Here is a 21,544-nt window from a genome sequence, read left to right on the forward strand (position 1 = left end):
ATCTTTGAAGAGTCAAGGAGATCCTTTCTCAATTCTGAGAACATCAATATCATTCTCAAAGAAGAATTGGAATTAATTAGGACCTCTCTCAATCGATCGGAACCCTCCGTTTTACCCCATATCGCCCTTAGGGCATTGTCAATTGTGCCAATCAAAAACACCTTATCTGCAAAGAGTCTCCCCAAGAGACTCTTAATACAAGCCTCCAACTCCTGAGAATAATCTTTCGTCTCCAATACCACAATATTCTCCTCATCCTCCTTACTCCTGGATCAATTTTAGAGTTCCTCCCTTCACCGAAATTCATATTGGATTGAGAGTGCTAATTGAGAAGAAGTTGATTATAAGGTAACAAGAACTAGGAGTACAAATTGTTGTGATCGAAGAAGAAGATAGAAATAGAAAAGTAGAAAAGAGGTGGAAAGATCAAAGCTCTAAACAGAGTACTAAAAGAAAGTACGTTTTAGAAATCATTTATTGTTTCTTTTTAAATTCACAAGTTTATAAAAGTGTAGATTTTCGGAATTTGAACTAAAATACAAAAAATAAATTTCTATTCTTATTCGTTTTGATTTTTTTTTATATTTTATTTAATTCAAATAGGAGTATTTAATTATTGACATTTATGTTTTAAAGTTATTAATTAACTTAAAAGCAAGAAATGTGAATAAGCTGTATAAGTTGTAAATCAAATCAAACTTATTCGATTTATTGTATATATGTTGCAGAAGTAGTAAATAGAATCTAACATGTAAATGTAGTAAATCAAATCCAATCAATTTGATTTAACTATGGGCTACTTCGATAAAATAGTTTTTCATAGTAAATCGAATCTAATAAATTCGATTTACTAGTACACCTACTAATTCGAATTAATTAAATTTGATTTATATAAATATGCAGATAAAACATCAATAAACCATGTTTGTATTTAGGATATTTATATAAAATTAAATCTCATTTAGTTTGTTAACGTCATTTGCCCTAATTTTACAAGAACCTAAAAAAATTCAGCCTTTTACATCATTTTGGGGAATATGGCCACAATGTGCATCTCATCAGTTGCTGTCTCTTTCATATCTTGTGCTTTTCTAGCTGTAATAACAAGCAATGAGCAAGACATGATAATGAAAAGGAGTGAAACAAAAAAGAAAAGTGGCTGCACTTAAAGAGTTAAGACAAAGGTGGTGTGCTGCATAGCAGAGATTCAAAAGAAGCATGAAAAAGAAGTAACGGTTAGCTATAGTGTACGCCATTGCTTTGCACATGATACTAACTTATCAATTGGGTTCTCAAATTTTAATTGGATCTTTTAATTAAAATTTAAAAGAGAAAACTGAGTCGCCAAGTTAAATATGAGAACTTAGATTAAATTTTTAATTTACTCCTATGACACACATATATAAATTTTTTAAAGTGATAAGACTACATAAACAAGGTATACCTATATGTATTTTCAAGATTTATAAAGTAACCAAACAATTATAAATATCAAACTACTAATATATATATAGTCATATACACATCGTGGGGTCTTTAGTGGCTCAATAAACAGTGGCTAAATATGACTAAAAGTTGATTGGTCATTCAACACATAACACGTGGCAAGTAGATTCATTATCATATATTTAAGGAGAATGTAAATAGCAGTAAATGGAAAAGTTTACTAGCATGACAAAATGAAAAATGCAATGCAAAAAACTGTTTTATTTTATTTTATCATAATCTTCATCCTCTTTAAATGTATGATCAATAAATTCATGTGTTATTTGTTAAATAGTTTGGTCAATATTTAATCATATTTAACTATTTATTGTTAGATCACCAGAGACTTCACACACACACACACATATATATATATATATATATATATATTGAATTTTAGTATGATTTTTTTTTTGTCAAAAATAGAGAGATTTGAATTAGCGACCTCTAAATAAATATGGAGAGACTATCTCATTTGAGTTATAACTCATTAACTTGAATTTTAATATGATTATTGTTCATATCCTGACCCAACGCTAAGGCCCAGGTTTAAACGAAAGGCCCAATCCAAAGGATTGAGCCTCACCCTACACCGACCTTCATCCTATGAAGTCGGTTCTTACCACGACTTGCTCTAATGAAGTCGGGAACGACGATTAGCTGGCAGATAAACACTCATTTAAACGGGTAACTGCCCCTAAAATCTCTCAACCCACTTCCAGGAGTCATATCCCAACTTCCCTAAGATAAAGGGACAGTTATCCACCTTAAAAGGTGGAACTACTTCAACGGTGGTTATTGGTTCACCACTATAAGTATACTGACACCCCTCAAGTATCTCTAAGTCCCAATACTCTCTAGACCTACTCACACCCTTGCTGACTTAGGCATCGGAATGTGTTTGCAGATACCACCCCCATTCGTTCATACTCACAAGTCGGACCGAGGCCCCAAGGCACAAACCCGCTCGAAGGCTTCCTTCCTCAGACGATTGGGCTAATCCAGCGAGTCCAGCCCAATAATCTCCGTTTACCCAACGTAACAATTATATTATGATAATTATGGTAATTATATAAGTATTGTTAAAATTAAATTGATATTTTTTATATATTGGTAATATTTTTTTAAAGTAATACTTTTTAAAAAAATTATTTAACAATAAAAAAATATTACTTTAATTTTAGTCATATTTTTAAAACACTATTTTTCAAAACACTATAATTATAGTAGTCATCAACTCACCGTAACTTAGTCATACTAAAATGACGAGATATATATATATATATATATGGTGAATTCTATGATGTAGAAGTGACTGTCTTTTTATATGTGTAGAAATGTAGTGTCCATTTTCTTATTATGCCAAGTGTATATGAGAGAGAATTAGAAGTGACACTTGATAGTAAATGTTCAGATACAACAGTAGAATTTACTGTTCTCATCACTTGAAGAATTGGTAACATTATTAAATTTAATTAAATTTAAGTGGGTTAATTAAAGTGAGAGAATCAGAGGACAATAAACTTAAGTGAGTTGGGCTTTTTTTAGATTGATTATTGACATACATAGAAGTAAACAAAAATATTCCTGTTCTTATTTAATTTCATGGTTCTCTTATATTATTTCGATCTTTAATCATTATATTATTGTGTGAATAATTAATGAGTCCAAATATTTTTTTTTTCGATTTTTTTCGTAATAATAATTCTTTAAATTTTAAACTCATAATTCAACTGATTTATGGTATCATATTGTTTTATAGCACTAACAATTATGAAAAAAGAATGGATAGCAAATGAAGTCATGAAAAATAGCATCTTCCCTGCATTCATTTTATAAAGCTTCAAATATGGACAGGAAATCATATACTCTATTGCACGTAGACTAAGGTCTACAATACATGTCACACGGTATAATAAGCATTCACATGCATGTACTATGGTATTTGTGTTTCTTTATTTTTAATTATTGATTTTAATTAAAAATATATTATAATTAAAATTAACAATTATTAAAATTAATTTTATGATTGAAATTAATGATTAAAAATACTGAAATATTTCATATCAATTACCAAAATATTTCATATCATGATACATGCTATATGTTTTCGTAGTATATTATTTTTACATGTATTAATTTTATTAACGTGACACAATAATAATAATAATAATAATAATATAACTGTAATATTTTTTCTTTTCAAAAAGCTATAAAAGAAGTTGAATGAATTTTAACTATTAATTGAACATATGTAAAAAAAGTGATTCGTTAAATACTTATATATCTTATTAAAATATAATAATATCAAATTTTTAATAGACCAATTTGACAGTTATAACATGTAATTTGAATAGAATATATCAAATAGTTTTATTATAAAGATATAATTAATGGTATAAATATTTTTTCACATGAAAATATATAAAAGTAATTAGACTTTTTTAAAGTATTGCTTCTAGAGTCACAATTCGACTTCAACTACAGGTCTTTCGTATTTTACACAAAATTTCGCTATAAAATGACTCAGATCTCAACAATATAATAAATAATAAAAAAAAAACAAAATAAAGAACCAAAATCTGAAATTATTTGGAGTCATTTTTATTGACCCAGATTTTATTCACCACAATAATCAATCTACAAAAAAGTCCAACTCAAGTAAGTTTATTGTCCTTTTGATTCTCTCATTTTAATTAACCCACCTAAATTTAATTAGATTTGAAAATATTACTAATCTTTCAAGTGATGAGAATAATAAATGCCACTGTTGCATCTGAACATTTATTGTAAGATGTCACTTCTAATTCTCTCTCATATACATTTGGCATAATAAAAAAGTAGACACTATATTTCTACATATATAGAAAGACAATCACTTCTACATCATAGAATTCACCTATATATATATATTAGTGTGAAACATTGGCATGTGTTGGAGATGGTGACACTTCGTTTTGTTGGTGTAAGCGCCCTCACAGAGGGGTTTGATACTTTACTTGGCTTGCTGGACGTCTTGTATCGTCCATGATTCTGCGATTCTAGCTGAAGCTCAATCATGTTCAACTTCAACTTCAACAATACACATTTTTTCTATTATTTATTTCTATATACTAATGAATGTAATTGAAGTTACACCAAATTATGTGCTTAATCTAATGATAAAGTGACATTCAAGCAAAGACTTTAAACCTATAATGTTACAGCACGTGTTAAAATAATAAACCATTAATGGATAAAACATAATCCACTAAAGTGAAATAAAAAAAAAATCATGGGCCTCGCATACCAAAGTGGGCCAAATTCGGCCTGAGGGACTCGCCCGTTAGCCATTATCGTAACCCTCAAAGCCCAATAGAAAAGATATCATCAAATGGGTGACCAATGACCTCTATGTTTGGACTTAGATTCTGTCTCCAAATGCATCATATTAATAGAGGTGTACGCTTGGATTGGATATATCCGCATCATATATATTCGTATAACTGAACCTTTTCTTTTTAATCATATTTTTAGGTAAAAAATTTAATAAAAATATTCTTTCATATTTTTAAATTTATTTATTTTTAAAATATTTTTAATTAATTTTTTTTAAATAATAAAAATAAAATAATACAATATATAAATAATAATTATTAACTAAAACATACAAACAAATAAATATAATACCAAATATATATATATATATATATATATATATATATATATTGCGAATTTGCGGATCCGCGGATGTAGAATTAATATCTGCGATTCGATCCTTAAAGAGTGTAGATCAGATTCTATCCGATCCAATCAATATACAGATCGGATCATATTGCAATTTTCGCATCGAATACGAATATTTACGGCAGATCTGTGAATTCGATTCGATCTATAACCACCCCTAAATTGTAACTCAACTCATGCATTATCTTGAAGACTACTATAACTTGATCAGTTTTGTGTAATTAACTATCATATATATTGAACCCAAGCATAGGTCGGTACTATATATTACTATTATATATTCTGGATCAACTCAATAATAAGTCAACGCAAACATATATTGGTATTTCAACAAGCACGAATAATCTCTGACAATTATTGATCGATGGTGATTAACTTTACGTGCAGTACTGAAATTCTAAACTTGTGGCGACCGAGTATTTTGCGGGCTACCTCTTTGATCTATCAAAACACTAAACAGGAACATGACACGTGCATTCAAATTCAAAGAGCTGTTTTAAGGTACAAGCATTCGTTCCAATTGAAGAGGATATAATTGAGCCACAGATGTTCGTAATGAATAGCCACATCACTATTTAATTTGGACAACATTATTATTATTATTATTATTATTATTATTATTATTATTATTATTATTATTATTATTATTGCATATCATATTCAAATCAACTTTGAGAATAATACCTTTGAATTGTTATTTCAGAAACTGATCAACTTCTCTTCTAAAGGATTCATCACTTAGATTATCATGATTAGTCCATCTTCATAGCAATTTTTAAAAGCATTCATACCACCAAAGTGCATGTGCCTTGCGATAATTGCCAAAATCTGATTATAGCACACACATGCAGACATGTATATCTTTTCTGTAATTAGATAAGGTGTGAAATTTAACTGATTTGAGAACACAATTCAATGATATACGACACAACTTTGATTAACTCTTGTCATTGATTTGTGAAAACGCTTTTCACTCATCATGCTCAGCTTTACTTTTTGAGGGTGTGATGAGGTGTGTAAGATTGTTCTCCCGCTAGGGAGATAATGGACTATTTGTACAATGTGTACAATAGGCTATTGAGTTACAAAATGAACATTCTCATACTATCTAGAATAATCATCCGAATACTAGAGATGGGTTCATCAAGAATCGAACTCTTGACTTTTCGAATCTAGCACTCTAATATTATGTCATGATACCATTCATCCCAAAAACTTCAATTAATAGAAAAAGATAACACTAATAGTTATATCTCTAATATTCTCTAAACCTTTATTGTACACATTGTACAAATATTTCATTAACTCCTCGTACTTTTCCTTGTTCTTAATATATATATAAGCCCCAAAAAACGAAGGCAATATTAAGGGGTGCCCTTAATCTAAGGACGTTTGGAATGAATGGTCCCCTCAGAAAGGTACTCAAGTCCGAAATTATATTGATGAGTTTAGCTGGAAAGACAATTGCTTTGCGAAAGTTACAAGATAATTAATATTGATGATGACTTTGAACTTCAACTATAACATGCTCATCACGTGGTATAGATCAACATTTCCACGTATAATTTGGACCAAATAAAATCGAGCCAAAATGAAGGTTTAGTAATTAGTTCATTAGTTCATTTAAATAGTATTAAAAAAATTTAAATAATGTCTTATACATGTAGTTATTTATTAGCCAATAATAACTCTTTAAATAGAATCTCAATTCATAATCAATTAATTTTTGTATATGAGAATAAAAAAACAAATGAAAATGAAGTCATCCACGATATCATGCCCCATCTTCCAATGGGAAACCTCAACTTTCCCATGTTTTACATTATAAATTAAACTAATTAAACTATCACTATTACTACTATGATACTATCGCCTAATATCGGTGACCGTAAACACAAACTGTCCACCATATTTGACATTTGTTTTTTTCTTTTTCTTTTTTTTTTATAAAGAAAGGGGCTGAAGGTCCAAACGCCCAAAGGAACTACACTTCATATTTGAAATTTGTAATGTTGTGTTAGTGTTACACACTTAATTATAATGTATTACTAGCTAGCAAGCTAGCTTATAATTAACTTCCATTGTTGAACTTTGTGAGATTAAATATTCACTTGAATAATATGGATGAAATAGTGTTACATGCATATGATGCATCTATATATCATCAATGCGACAATGTTTCGTGAATATAATCTTTCAAAGATTGTGTCACTAATGCGCTCCTATTTTATAATTCAATGTCACGACAGTTTTTTGTAGGAATCTATCTCATTGTTTTTGCATATAGATCCTACGTGCGTGTTTTCTTGCATCACCAATTTGCAATTTTACATCAGGTGTTTGCGAAACATACAAGACCTAAATTAATAGTTAATTAATTTGTGGGTGTTTAGGTTTTTGATGCATCTGATTTCCTGGGAGAAAAAAGAATCTTGATGCAAGGGAAATATTAAACAAATCTAAGCATTATCATAGGGATGTGTTTGAGAAGGGGAGGAAAAAAAGAATATATATTATTGTATATTATATTTTTATTGTAATTTTTAATTGAATTTGTTAACATTGGAAGAAGTATATTGGTGAAGGATTGCATGTGGGAGTGAAGGGGAATAAAAGATTGGATAAGATAAAGGTGATGTGGTCACAAGTTGTCCACTAGGAGTATCAGAGAACTAAATTAATTAAATTAAACAAACTTGTAGTGATCTATATATACCAGAATGGTTCTGATCAGTCACCATTCACCATTCACCTTGTCCAATCAAAGGCCATCTTTTATTAATCAGGGAGGAAATAATTTTATACGTGACTACTTGCATGAAAATATATTTATGTGAAAAAAATGAATTTAGAAGATATTGAATTGAGGTTGTGTTAGGTTAGAGAGTGAAAATAGAAAAAAGATATATAAAGCTTTAATTTAGGTATAGTTTAGGAATTTAATTAAAAATTATATTTGGAAAGAATAAAGGCATGAAATAAGAAATGCATATTATATGTGTAGAAATGTTGCACACTTTTTAGTACTATAGATTTGATGGATGTGATTTTATTTTTTGTAGGAGAAAAGGTCACCAAGGCAGGTCCATATGGTCCTGACCCAAATGAGATCAAAGCAATTAGGCAGGTGCCTATAATTTTAGTGTCGAAATTGTCAAATTTTTTTATGGTAAATTTTAAATATTAAAAAATTATTTATTATTTATTTTTTAATTTAAATATTAATTTTTATTTCTTTTTAGTAAGTTTAGCAAGTATATATAAATACCCTAGTATACACTAAAAAATTAATTAATTGGGTTATGTTAGATAACTAATGATTTTTTTGAATAATATGAACAACTACCAATCAAATGAAAACACATTACACTTTTAAATTACTCACTTAAATCTTAATATTAGAATAACCATCAATATACCTAGTGAAATGAACATTTAATATATCTATTATTTACGTTATTTAGTATTTTGATTGTTTGCCTATACTTTTCCTAATTAATTTTCACTTTTGGGAATATGGTTGGAGCTGAGAGAGATTAAAGTTAAAGGGGATTCCAATTCTACGTAGCATAGTAATTTGAGAGAGGAACAAGGCAAAAAGTTGGTATATGGACAAGGAACGTGATTACAATGAAAGTGAGAGAAGCAAGAGGTGGTGAGGTATGGCTTATTTGTTGTCTAATTTTTATTTATTTTTATAGTAATTTTTAAATATTTAAAATCTTTTAGTTTTTATATTTTTAAATTTAAAATTAATTATTTTATTTTTTTTAGTAATTAGACAATAACTTTCGGTAAAGTTTCTCATGAGCCTTCTGAACTGAGGTTCATCACAAGCACTCTTGGCTTAGCCCTTGGATTAACTCCCAATGGGAGGTGCACTTTTGAATTGCTTTATCCATAAATTGTTTCTTTTATCATGGTGTAAATAATATTTACAATTTCCGTATTTTTTTTATAGACTTAATTTTTAATTAATGAAATAATTTTATTTTAAAATTATTATTTAGAATTAAATTAGATTTATTTTATTTTAATATAATACCAGAGTTTATATAATCAGTGAGAGAATTAAAAAAAAAATATTAGAGGGCCAATTATTTAATTTGGAAATTATATAATAATATCTAATTAAAATTAAGTGTATATATTTAAATTATTTTAAAAAAAATGTATTAGCTTTTTCTCTTGAACTGCTTTGATTTTTCTTATTATTAGAAATTAGATATTCACAATTATAAAATTATCAAAATTACTAAAAACGTAAAAAAAAGATATAGTTAGCACAATAATTAATATTTAGAAAATATATGTATAAAGCAATAAAATTATTAGAAGAAAAGAATAAAATTTGATGTTACAAAATTATAATGTTATTTGCACAATTTTTCAATATACTTGATCCAAGTATAAATTTTGTGGTTTGGAAATTTTGAAGGAAAAAGTATCAAATAAAATTAAAAAGTTCAAAATAATAGTATTATAAATAAATAGTTAGAGTATTATAGTGAATTTCAGTATTCCACTATAAATTTAGGATTAATCTTTACGTACAAGTGTTTTGCGCTTACAAGCTTTACAAGTTTGAAGAGAACAAAATCTCATAAACGCACGCGTTGATTGTGTTACGGGCCTCTCTAATAAACTTTTAAATCAATCTAAATCAATTAACGTGTGAATATATAACTTCCATTTTTTCAAAAGATTTCATTTCTTTTTTCAAATTTCTAGCCAAATTTGTTCAATCTCCTTCGTGTGTTCTCTCTTTGCCTTCGATCTCTTTCTGTTTTTTTCGATTTTCATGGTTTCTGAAATCAAGTTTTGAAATTGTTTTGAAGATAATGGAACTTCAGAAATACACCCAAACAATTACAGAAATACATCCAAAGGATTACAGAAATACACCCAAAGGATTACAAAAATAAACCAAATGATTACATAAATACACCCAAAGGATTTAAGAAATACACTTAAAGGATTTAAGAAATACACCCAATATCAAGGGGGAGACAATATATTTCTTCTTGAAATCTTTTAATGTTTTGCTGTTAAGGATGAGGCACATGGCAGAGACAATCTAGAAAAAAAACCTAGAAACAGTACCTTGAATAATGTTTCTTCTTTTTTTATGGTGATTTTTTATGGAGATTTGTATTTTTTTTTCTTGATTTCTTCTACTCTTCGCAGAATCGTAGTTTGTTTCAAATGTCGCTTGAATATTGATGATTTGCGTTTTGATTGAGGAAGAAGAGGAAAAGTGCGGCATAATAAACTTGTTGTAAGGCGCGTGCGTTGGATGCTCAATTTAAAAGAGTGGTGCGCGTATTTTTTTCTTGGATTTGTACCAACTTGTATAACTTGTAAACAAAAAATGCTTGTATGTGTAACATGACTCATAAATTTAATATTTAGAGCTTTAGAGAATATTATTTTTTTGGTACTTACTGTAAGAGAAAACATAAAAAATGCTTTAAAAGAGAATTGAACCAACATTCAAAGATTTCTAACTTCTCCAAGCATCCTAAATTTGAACAAATAACCAATTCAACTAAAGAAGAAATTTATGAATCAGATTGAAGATTTTAAGTAAAAAGTTCCGCCAATGATCCAATCCAAATATATAGTTGGCATCTACAGAAACAGAATAAAAATTCGTCAAATGTGCGGGGTACATTTGCAAATTTCAAAATATAGGGGGTCAATACAAAAAGTTGGAATACCGGGTGATGATGAAAAGACAAGAGACGCACAAAAAAATTGACCTTGATTTTCATTTCCAAATACCAGGTTGGTATTTAGGAAAAGGGAACAACAAAAGTGGCTCTCTGTCAGATGGGGCGTGCAATAGATTATTACACTGCCATCAATACATTATTAATATTATAAACAGAGAGAGAGAGAGAGAAAAAAAAAAAGGTTTGAGGGGCCTCATGCTAATGCTCTTAGTCTTATGAACTTTATGGGAACGAACTAATAAAGTTAGTTAATTGAATACAAATTAAATTAAATTAAATATACCAAGTTCAAAGAAGAAACAACAGCCTCATGTAGCATCCTCTTTTTATTTTATTCATTTATTGATTGATCATACTGATATTGCGAATGGTTGTTGGCTTTGTAGGGAGATAGACAAAGGTGGGGGCGGTGGGGGCAACGGTGCTGATTCAAAAGCTCTGAGATAGAAAGAGAGAGTGGGAACATTCTGATATTGGTTGGCTTTTAGTGTTTGTGACTTTCTATGTGTGCCTGTCTAATATGAGAAACAGCTCATCTTCTCTTTTCGACCAAATTATCTAACATACTTAATTAAACAAAACATAAACCGTGGATTAACTTTGATTGAGTGTGGGGTTCTTTGTTTAAGTAAGGATTGATGGATATACATATTTAGATTTTAGATACAGTACTCAACTTTTGTGTTTCTGTGCTTTCTTTTCCCCACTCATTATTTTCATTCATTCCTACTAATCACACACAACACTTTCACGTTTCAGATCTCTCCATATACCATACCACCTTCTCTTTCACAAAGGAACTTGTGTGTTACTCTGCTAAACTAAAGAGGTAAGTTTAGATTGATTTATGTCCATTCATTCATCTTCTTTTCTTTTCTTTTTTATTTAATTATTATTCAATTTGAGCATTTCAGAGTTCTGCTCCCACATGGTAAGTTGCTCACTTGCCTAATATATATACTATATTTGAACTCTGCAAATCTTTTGTTTTCAACGATTTCCCAAACTTATCTCCTTTACATCAAAATCTCTTGAGGATTTCTTCTGTTTTCTTGTTGGCTTGTCTTTGTACCAAAAACAATAACATCATTACCAAGCTTGTGATCCGTGTGCAATTGGGGTTGATTTATTCTATGTACCTTTATTAATTAAACTATGCTATTTTCTTCAACCAATACTTTACATTCTCTCAAACAAAAATCTTTTTTTTCTTTTAGTTTATTTGTTTTTCTTGCTTTGTTGTGTCAATAATATCGTCAAGCGTGTGCAGTGATCTTTGTGGAGCATAAACCACCAAAAAGATGATGCCTTTTGTCTACTAATTCGGGTGATTCTCTCAACTCATACCGAGATATGCTGTCTTGTGTTTGCAGCAGGGTTCTGTGCTGTGCTTGGCTTCAAAGGAGGGAAAGGGGAATGCTGATTATGAAATTTCCTTTCTGAAAAAAATCAAATTTTTTTTTTTCCTTCGGACCACTAAGGAGTTTGGTGACTTGGTGTTGCTGGTGGCATCTGAAATCCCATTTGTTGAAGATACCTAGATTCAGATATTAAATTTAATAAGAGGGTTTGCAAGCTGGTGTCAGTTTTGAGCAAGTGGGGGTGTCTCCTCTTATCTCTGAGAATTTTGTATATTTATAATTATATATATACATGTGTGTGTTTATGACGGTCTCTTCTGTTGGCAATGTCTCCTAAGATGGCCTTATTTGCCGCTCTCATTGGGGTTTGTTACCAATTTAGTAAGCAACCTCCTCTTTGAGTCTCTTACCATTCAAGTCAAAAACTATAACCAAACCAAACCTTTGCTCCCCCAAGAAAAAAAAAAGAAGAAAATTTTGGAGAGATTAAGCCATCCTAGCTTTTCTGTTTGCACTCATACTGGCCTTGATTTGTGGGAAAAGATTCGGTCATACTAGGAAGGGGAAGCAACATTACCACAGTTTCTATATGATGCTTCTTTTCTTTACCTTGGAACATTAGCAAGTTACTACATTCCTTTTTTAATTTTCCATCCAAGTCCTACTTGGTGGCTGCAGCTGAAGGAGTAGCTATAAGAATTGGATCCAAGTTGGGAAAACTGTATTATAGGTTTTTTTAATTGGCCAAGATGAAGTTTATGAAACTTGGATCAAAGCCTGATACTTTTCAGACTGATGGAGATAATATCAGGTTTGATATGAGATCAATTTCCTTTTTTTTTTTTTCCTTCTTTGAGCTCACTGCTTAGAATTATAATGTTGTTATGGAATCCAATGGTTTGTTTTCTTCTGGTTTAATTTTTACTTATATTCCATTGTTCTAATGTACACGCTCTAATTTGACTTTTATTTGCTCAAATTAAACCATTGAGAAATTGTCTTTATTCTCTTTGTTGTTTCTAGCCTGAAGTTGTCAAGATCTTTTCTCTGTTGATCCCCAAAAGAAAAAGGCATTTCATCTGAAATAAGAGAAAATTTCCTTTGTAAAGAAAGCTTCTTTCTGGAATATCATTCATGGCTCTTAGGTCTTGACAGTCATGAAGTCCAGAATCCTTAAGCCTTGAACTGATCTTCTGATGGCAAATATTTGGTTTCATGCCCTGCACCTTATAAGTTCACTGTTTTTTCAGTGAACAACCAGGTGCATTCAGCAAATAAGGGAGAAAAAACTATGTTAAATTTTCTTTGTTTCTGTTAATATGTACATACATGACAGAAAATCAACAATTGCACACCTTGAATTTCATACTTTGCATCTGCAGTAGCTTCAACAGTTTCTCTTGTCTGGATTTGTTTCTTTAAAAAATAACATGAATCTGCATATGTTTGTCCAGGTATGTGGCAACTGATTTGGCAACTGACATAGTCATTAATGTTGCAGAAGTAAAATTTTATCTTCATAAGGTAAGATTTTCTATTTGAGCTAATTTCACTGGTCTCATGATGAAGGGGATTAATAAATAATAACCATTTTCATATGTAATTTCGCCATTGAATAAATAATAAAAATGGGGATTCAAATGTTGTTCTCACATTTACACACACTCACAATAAAAATGGTGGGACTAAAGAAAAATTGAGTGTATTTTATAAAAAAAATAGAGTGATGGAGGTTCTGATCTTGATATTTATCCTATCAATATTTGTAGTTTCCTCTTCTGTCCAAAAGCACACGCCTGCAGAAGTTAGTTAGTGGCACCAATGAGGGGAACAATGATGAAGTCTACATCCATGACATTCCTGGAGGACCTGTTGCATTTGAGATATGTGTCAAGTTCTGTTATGGTATGGTAGTGACTCTCAATGCGTACAATGTTGTCGCAGCTCGCTGCGCTGCAGAGTATCTTGAGATGTACGAAACTGTTGAGAAAGGAAACCTTATCTACAAGATTGAAGTCTTCCTCAACTCCAGCATTTTCCGGAGCTGGAAAGACTCGATTATTGTTCTTCAAACTACCAAGTCCCTTCTTCCTTGGTCTGAGGAACTTAAGATTGTGAGCCATTCCCTTGACTCCATAGCTACCAAGGCTTCAATGGATACATCCAAAGTGGAGTGGTCATACACATACAACAGGAAAAAGCTCCCATCCGAAAACGGGAACGATCCTCATTGGAACGGTGTGAGGAAACAACAGACGGTTCCAAAGGACTGGTGGGTGGAAGACCTTTGTGATCTTCAACTTGATCTCTATAAGCGGGTCATATCAACAATAATAACTAGAGGAAATGTTTCTAGTGCTGTAATTGGAGAAGCTCTAAGTGCTTATGCCTCAAGAAGGTTGCCTTGCTTTACCAAGGGTACGATGCAGGCCGGGGATATAACAAAGAATACAATATTGTTGGAGACTATAATTCGACTATTGCCTGCGGAAACAGGCAGTGCCTCCTGCAGTTTCTTGCTCAAGTTATTAACAGCAGCTGTTGTGCTGGAATGCGAACCGTCGGAAAAGTCCAAACTGATGAGGAGAATTGGACAATGCCTTGAGGAGGCTACAGTGGATGATCTTTTAATATGTGGCCAAGTTGGTGAGACAACAACGTTTGAGGTTGATACCGTGCAAAGGCTAGTTGAAGAGTTTATAGCACATGAGCAGCATAGTCAGGCCGAATCTCTGTCGGAAGATGAACTGCATGAGATGAGAAGCCCAAGTATGGTATCAGATAACTCTAAGAAGATGAAGGTTGCAAAGCTTGTGGATGGCTACCTTGCTGAGATTTCACGAGATCCCAATTTGCCTATTTCGAATTTTGTCAATCTTGCCGAATTGGTATCAAGCTTCCCAAGACCATCCCATGATGGTCTTTATCGCGCCATTGACATGTACTTGAAGGTAAGATAGGCACATGCCGATCAAACTCTAGACATTTTAGTCATACAAATTTTGTTACCACAACATGAAACAATTTCTCTCAAAAATTTAAGGTGCCAAAATTAGTCACTAAAATCAACCACTAATGTATTTGTCTGTATAAATATATATATGATTTAATTTATTTTTAATGTGTATTTGTATTCTAACATGTATTTTATACGAGTGGCTGACTTTGATGGTTGATTTTGGTGTAGACTTGGCAATAATAGATAGCAACCAAGTTTGAGAGGCTGACTCTTTACCCTGTTATGCAGGAACATCCTGGGATCAGCAAAGGCGAGAAGAAGAGAATATGTAGGTTGATGGATTGCAGGAAGTTGTCTGCAGACGCGTGCATGCATGCCGTGCAGAATGAGCGGCTTCCGCTGCGTGTGGTGGTGCAGGTTCTCTTCTTTGAGCAGATGAGAGCCGCTGCAACATCCGGAGGGACCGGCACACCGGAGCTTCCGGGATCCATGAGGTCCATGCTCCCCGCCGGATCTCAGGGCAGCTCACGGTCGACGACAAGCAATACAGAAGAGGAATGGGACGCCGTGGCGACAGCAGAAGAGATAAAGACACTGAAAGGAGAACTGAACACACACAAATTATCAGGCGGTGGTAACAATGATGATGTTAAAGGGAACGCTGAAAAAGTGGCTGCCAACAAAATGAAAGGGTTCCTGTTTTCAAAGAAGATACTGTCCAAGATTTGGTCAAGCAAAGAAAGGAATGGAGAGATTACCAGCTCTGACACTTCAGAAAGCCCTGCTTCTACAGTCATAGAGGAGTCAAAATCAACCCCTTCTAGAAGTAGGAGGCACTCAGTATCTTAGGGAGGGACATGTTTTCTTTTGTATAATCTTCTCTCTCTCTCTCTCTCTCTCTCTCTCTATAGTATTAGATTACGACCCATTTTTGTTGTGCTGTAACGAGGAAAGAAATCTCATTGTCTTTGTTGTAGATCAGATCAGGATTATTGGAGATTGCTTGTGACAGGGGAGATTTTAGCAGAATTTAAAGGCAAAAGAGGTTAACTAGAATCAATTCGCAATAAGCTTTTAGTGTTGTTCATACATGTGCTAGTTTTTAAGACTAAGATTGAGGATGTTCAAGTTCAACAACAAAATAAAATGCAATAAAATAAAAGGTTATTTTGCTATGTAGAAATGAGTAAGATAATCTGAATCCCTAATTTTATTCTATCCCTGTAACTGCTAAACACTCATTTATTCAGAAACTTTTTATTAGAATATGCCTTCATTCAAATATCTAATTTTCTTGTCGATACTTATGGATTGATGTAACAGAAATACTCTCTCGCGATCTTTGCAGTTCCGTTGGAAGGGAATGGATTCTTTTCATTTTTTTTTTAACAATTGAGGGGGTAAAGTATGATCTCTCACTATTAAAAACATGCACTTCTTTTATCTTTCATCTTACGTCATACATTAGCACTGTGTTTATAATAATTTTTTCTTCACTAAAATATTTCTTTTCTCATCTTATCTCTTTTTTTTTTACATGAAATTTTTCATATGTCTAAGGATCTATTTAGATGAATTTCTATGAAAAGATTTTTCTTCAAGTAATTTTTTTTAAAATATCATTTAGAAAAGTAAATAATTTTATGTTTGGATATTTTATTTAAAATATCTTTTTATTTAATAATTAAGTTTGGAAATAATAGTATAAAAATATTTTTTTATTTATTTATAATATTAAAAACTCTTTTAAGTAAAAAATCTTTTAAAAGATATTTTTTATTTTTTAAATATTTTAATTTTACTATTAAATTTTTGTTTTTAACGACTTAATGACACCAAACAAACTTAAAGACTTTTTTTGGGGTCAAGAAACTGTAAGACTTAAAACATCTGCGTGCACTCTGGGCTGTTTGTTAAGCCCTAAAGTTATATTGGGCCGAGCCTATTTGCATTTTATATTGGGCCAGACCTTTCTGACAAGCCTAGTTCATTTAATTCACAAGCAACCTTGGGTCCAAAAAAAATCACAAGCAACCCAGTCCAAAGACCAAACGAAAGAAAAGAAGAGGAATAGTAATTCCAGACCCAAAAAAAACAAGAAGAGGAATAGTAATTTAAAAGACAAAACCTATATATCCATTATCTACCCCTTCTAAATTTTCACTGGGCATTGTCTTTTCAGTGGTGTATCCACTACATTTGACCTTGACCTAGTGCTAAATGCTGGTAATGACAGACAGCACGCTACTGAATTTATATATTAACCAATAATTACCCTCCACTTTAATAAACATACTATATATGCACATTAAACATTAGGACAACTAATCAAATTATGTTTATGTAGAAGCTTTCTTTTTCTTCCTTTCTCCTGTGTTTCAGACGTCAAACAAAAATGATTTTTAGGTACTCCCATTCAAAGCACGTGGACCTCTTTACTACGGATAATGCTAATTAGGACCTAATTTCGTATTATATTGTCCCCGCAGCTGTGCTTAGAGATGTCTAATCCCACCTTTAGATGTGTAGATGCATGAAAAAGAGATAGAGATAGTGCTAACAGATGCATGATCGCACTTAGTACTTCTTCACTAACAACAACATCTTACGGCGAACAAAATTTATGATACATAAACTTCGTTTATATATAAAACTTTTATTTATTAAACGTGTATAAAAATCATATAAAAGAAATTAGTTGAATTGGTAAATAACTAGAGATTTTGGGTTCAAATTATAAAAATAGCACTTTTTTTTAGGACAAGATCTATTTTATGTGAATGTCAAGTTAATTTAACAATTAATTCGGAATCAACCAGTACTGACTCTTTATAGAAAATAAATAAATTGATGCCTCTCAATGTTGACTGCACAAGTTTTTTTTATATCGAATAAGTTAAATAATATAAGCCGAGGCATGGCGGTGGAAAAGGAAAGGAAAATGAAAAATACTCACGGAAAGAAAGAACCTACCCATTCAACCTTCTTCCTTTCCTTAATCCTTTTGAGTTTTCAAATAAAATATTAAAATTCAATCTTCTCTTGTCTCACTCTTTCCATAGCAAACTGGTAAGTCACTTTCCTTCATGGTTTTCTCTGTCTCTCTGACCCGTATAAGTATCTACGACCTATCTTATTAAAAGACTCTATAATTTGACTCGAATAATCACCTTCCACGCCTAAATAATGATTATGTTTAATTGCTAGCAAGTAGGCAATTAGGCGAAACTCAACATATAGCCTAACCTTGCCTAACACTTCTATTCACAATGAGGAATGTTAGGGCCAGCAATTTTAGTATTTTATAACCATTAATTAGTTATCAATAGTATTTTTAATAGTATCAGATTACATCTAATGATAAAAGATCACTCACTTTCATTTTGATAGTTAAGTGCTGACCAGAAAATACAAAAATTGTTGGCACCTAAATTTTTCATTCACAAATAATTACAATAACAGGCTTAACTAACCAATCATAGATATATAGTGTTGCGGTTTCATTAATTATAGGATAAGATTGGTGCAAATTTCCCTCGGTCAGTACATTTACTTTTGTTTTTTAGATTAGCGAGATGCGGAAAGACAGGATTTTGTCATTCATCTTCTTCTTTTAATTTTATAATGATGTCCATCAAAGTTTGGTAGCTACATATAGTTGGACCTGCAATAATGAGAAAGAAAGATGTGTTAACTTTAATTTTGCAGGTGGGCTTTTGAACCTACCACTATAAATTTTTAATATATTTTATATTTCACTGCCGTATGCATGCAGTTGCTGTTAATCAATCTCTAGTTGAAATATGTTGGATTTTTCCCTTCTTTTTTTATTAATAAAAATGATAATGTAAAAAATAATTGAATATTTCTCTCGATAATTTCAGGTTTGGTAGGAACTGGAACATAATAAACAAAAAAGAAGACGACGAATAAAGAGCAATTTAGAGTACATATATGTCTGCAATACAATATTAGTGCATGCGTATTTAACTTCGCCTCTTCGCCTATTTTATTTTATTTTGTTTAAATAATATGATAGGTAAGTTTAATTTTGAAAAATTTTACAATAGATATAAAGTTTGATTTTAATATATTAACAGTGTAAAGAGTTTTATATGATTTTTTTTGTAACCTTTAAGTGAGTATGGAGAGACTATGTCATTTGAGTTATAGTTTATTGATAAAAAAATTTATATAATTATTTAATTAGATTCATGTGTCTAGATAAATTTTTAAATAGGAATATGAAAATTAGTTATTTTTGTTTATGTGATAATACATGATTAATTGTTTGCGTAAATTTTTTTTATACTAAATTGATAAAAATATGGGTTTTTAAAAGAAAAGTAAATGCTGAATAAGTCATTGAAAAATATTTTATGATAGACTTATATGGAATTTTGAAAAAGACAAAAAAAATGCAAACAAGTGCATGAAAATTTGCAATACTGAATTTATAAGATCAAATGAGAGAAAAGATTGACAAAATGATGAAATGTGTTTAACATCATGGTTTTTGAAGAATCAACAAATTCAATGTTATAATTTTTTATTAATTTATTTAAAAATTAATTTTAATGTATTGTCAGTGTAAAATTATTTTACACGTGTATCCAATCACATAACGTTATATTAGTAAAAATGTATATTTTAAAATATCTATCAATGTATTAAAATTAAACTCTTTATTTGATAGTTCATGATACTAATGCGCTTCATGTTAGATTGGTTTATAGATAAAATAATATGAAAAATAAACACCGGATTAAAATTAAATACAAAAATATATTGAAATAAAAAAAAAAGAGATAGGTGGAAATTGAATATAAAGATAATCGCTCTATTTTTTATTTAATTTTTTTATGGAATAAGAAAGATACTTACTTAACCTACTTTGTTTATACCATAGTTTAGAAATAGAGTCCAAAGAAATCACTAACCTTCTACCCAATTTCCAAATACAATAAGAGAGTGATTTGACACTCCTCTAATCACTTTACGACGGCTACAATAGTTTAAATGATATTTATAATCTCTTATTAGATCAAAATAAAGAAAACATGAATCCATTAACATAAAATCTAATCTAATAACTAAATAAATAAAATCAAAATACATAAAATTAAATTCAACATTCCAATATTTAAAAATATAAATTAATAACTATTAATAATATTTAAACTCTTCATGTGATAAACATTTGTAACCCCTATTATAAAACTTTATCAAATTTAATCACGAGATTTCGTTTAAAGAAAGCCATACTACCAGTGTCATCCAAGGTGGTTTACGAAGAGATTTTCTTTTTCAGTAAAAAGGTCTCGCATTTTATTTTGTCACTAATTGTTTTTCCTCCCCTATATAGTGCATCCCTAAATTCTGCATAAAACTCAAGTACAAATTTTGTCCTCTATATACAGTGATCAATTTAAGACCTCGAAAGGGGATACGTCAATGTAATCTTTTTTTTTTCCCCCTTTTTTACTGCAAACGATAAGTTAATCCAAACAAAGAAAAGTTGTGTGTTATGTGCCCTTTTCCAAAAATAATAGAAGTAGGTACGTTTGTTGTATATGTGGTCAATCAAGTTTTATTGACTTGATCGTTTTTACTTTTTACCATGTTATATCCTTTAGATACTTAAATTACAGATAGAGTAGTTTCTGATATAGTTCGGTCTTTAGGTTAGTTGAGTCATAGTATAAAAAATCAAAATTAGAAAAATGAGACTGCCATAAGATTAACGATTCTCCTGTTATGGAAATAAACAAAAAGTATGTCACAATGTCAGTGTATTTTTGAGAAGGTTGCACTTAAACTATGGTCACTATTGTAGCTATCACTTTCGAAGCAAAAGTGATGTCGCAAGAAGAACTATATGCCATAAATGAATGGCAAGCCCATTAGCAAAAAAGGAGGGGGAAAAGATACACGAATGCGATGGATCAGAATGGCAGTCCCAAAACCAAAAGTGACATAGATCACTCAAAGGATAATTACGCGGGGTGTAGTTTGCTCATTTATTATTTCATTTCTTAATTAAAAAGTTGCGAGTTTCGATTTTATTTTGGACACGAAAAATATTCAATACCATGTTCAATTATATATATTTATATATAGGACAGAAAGTGATTATTAATAATAAAATGAGAGAGAGAGAGAAAAATAAAATAAAAAAAACGAGGATGGTGCCACTTGGCTTTCACATTAGTTTGTGTTTCAGAAATAGCTAAGTCTCGTCACTCTTCTCTCTTCAGACTCGTGACACATGTGAATGT

General features: G+C 30.7%; 1 protein-coding gene across 11 annotated transcripts; it reads left to right on the forward strand.

Annotated features, from left to right (window-relative positions):
- The first annotated feature begins 11,038 nt into the window (after positions 1-11,038).
- LOC107642709 (phototropic-responsive NPH3 family protein NPY4) lies at positions 11,039-16,322 on the forward strand. Of its 11 annotated transcripts, none has more exons than XM_088488323.1 (7): positions 11,076-11,189; positions 11,333-11,422; positions 11,706-11,775; positions 12,323-13,118; positions 13,762-13,831; positions 14,077-15,258; positions 15,555-16,322. In XM_088488323.1, the coding sequence occupies exons 4-7, from the start codon at positions 13,057-13,059 to the stop codon at positions 16,113-16,115; spliced, it is 1,875 nt and encodes a 624-aa protein (XP_088344449.1). In that variant the 5' UTR covers positions 11,076-11,189; positions 11,333-11,422; positions 11,706-11,775; positions 12,323-13,056; the 3' UTR covers positions 16,116-16,322. The 11 variants fall into 11 exon arrangements, with proteins under 11 accessions (XP_016201639.1, XP_016201643.1, XP_088344449.1 ...); XM_088488322.1 differs by having other exon boundaries at positions 11,131-11,189; positions 12,320-13,118; XM_088488326.1 differs by lacking the exon at positions 11,076-11,189 and having other exon boundaries at positions 11,284-11,422; positions 15,555-16,135; positions 16,244-16,322.
- The last annotated feature ends 5,222 nt before the right edge of the window (positions 16,323-21,544 follow it).

This window comes from Arachis ipaensis, chromosome B5 (genome assembly GCF_059453495.1).
Source record: "Arachis ipaensis isolate K30076 ecotype BB chromosome B5, ASM5945349v1, whole genome shotgun sequence".
NCBI lineage: Eukaryota > Viridiplantae > Streptophyta > Magnoliopsida > Fabales > Fabaceae > Arachis > Arachis ipaensis.

Bases quoted from the DNA above. Each gene is read 5' to 3' on its own strand.
- LOC107642709 (XM_016346153.3), top strand. From the start codon at position 13,057: ATGAAGTTTATGAAACTTGGATCAAAGCCTGATACTTTTCAGACTGAT. The intron at 13,119-13,761 runs GTTTGATATGAG...ATGTTTGTCCAG, and splicing joins ACTGATGGAGATAATATCAG to GTATGTGGCAACTGATTTGG. The intron at 13,832-14,076 runs GTAAGATTTTCT...CAATATTTGTAG, and splicing joins TAAAATTTTATCTTCATAAG to TTTCCTCTTCTGTCCAAAAG.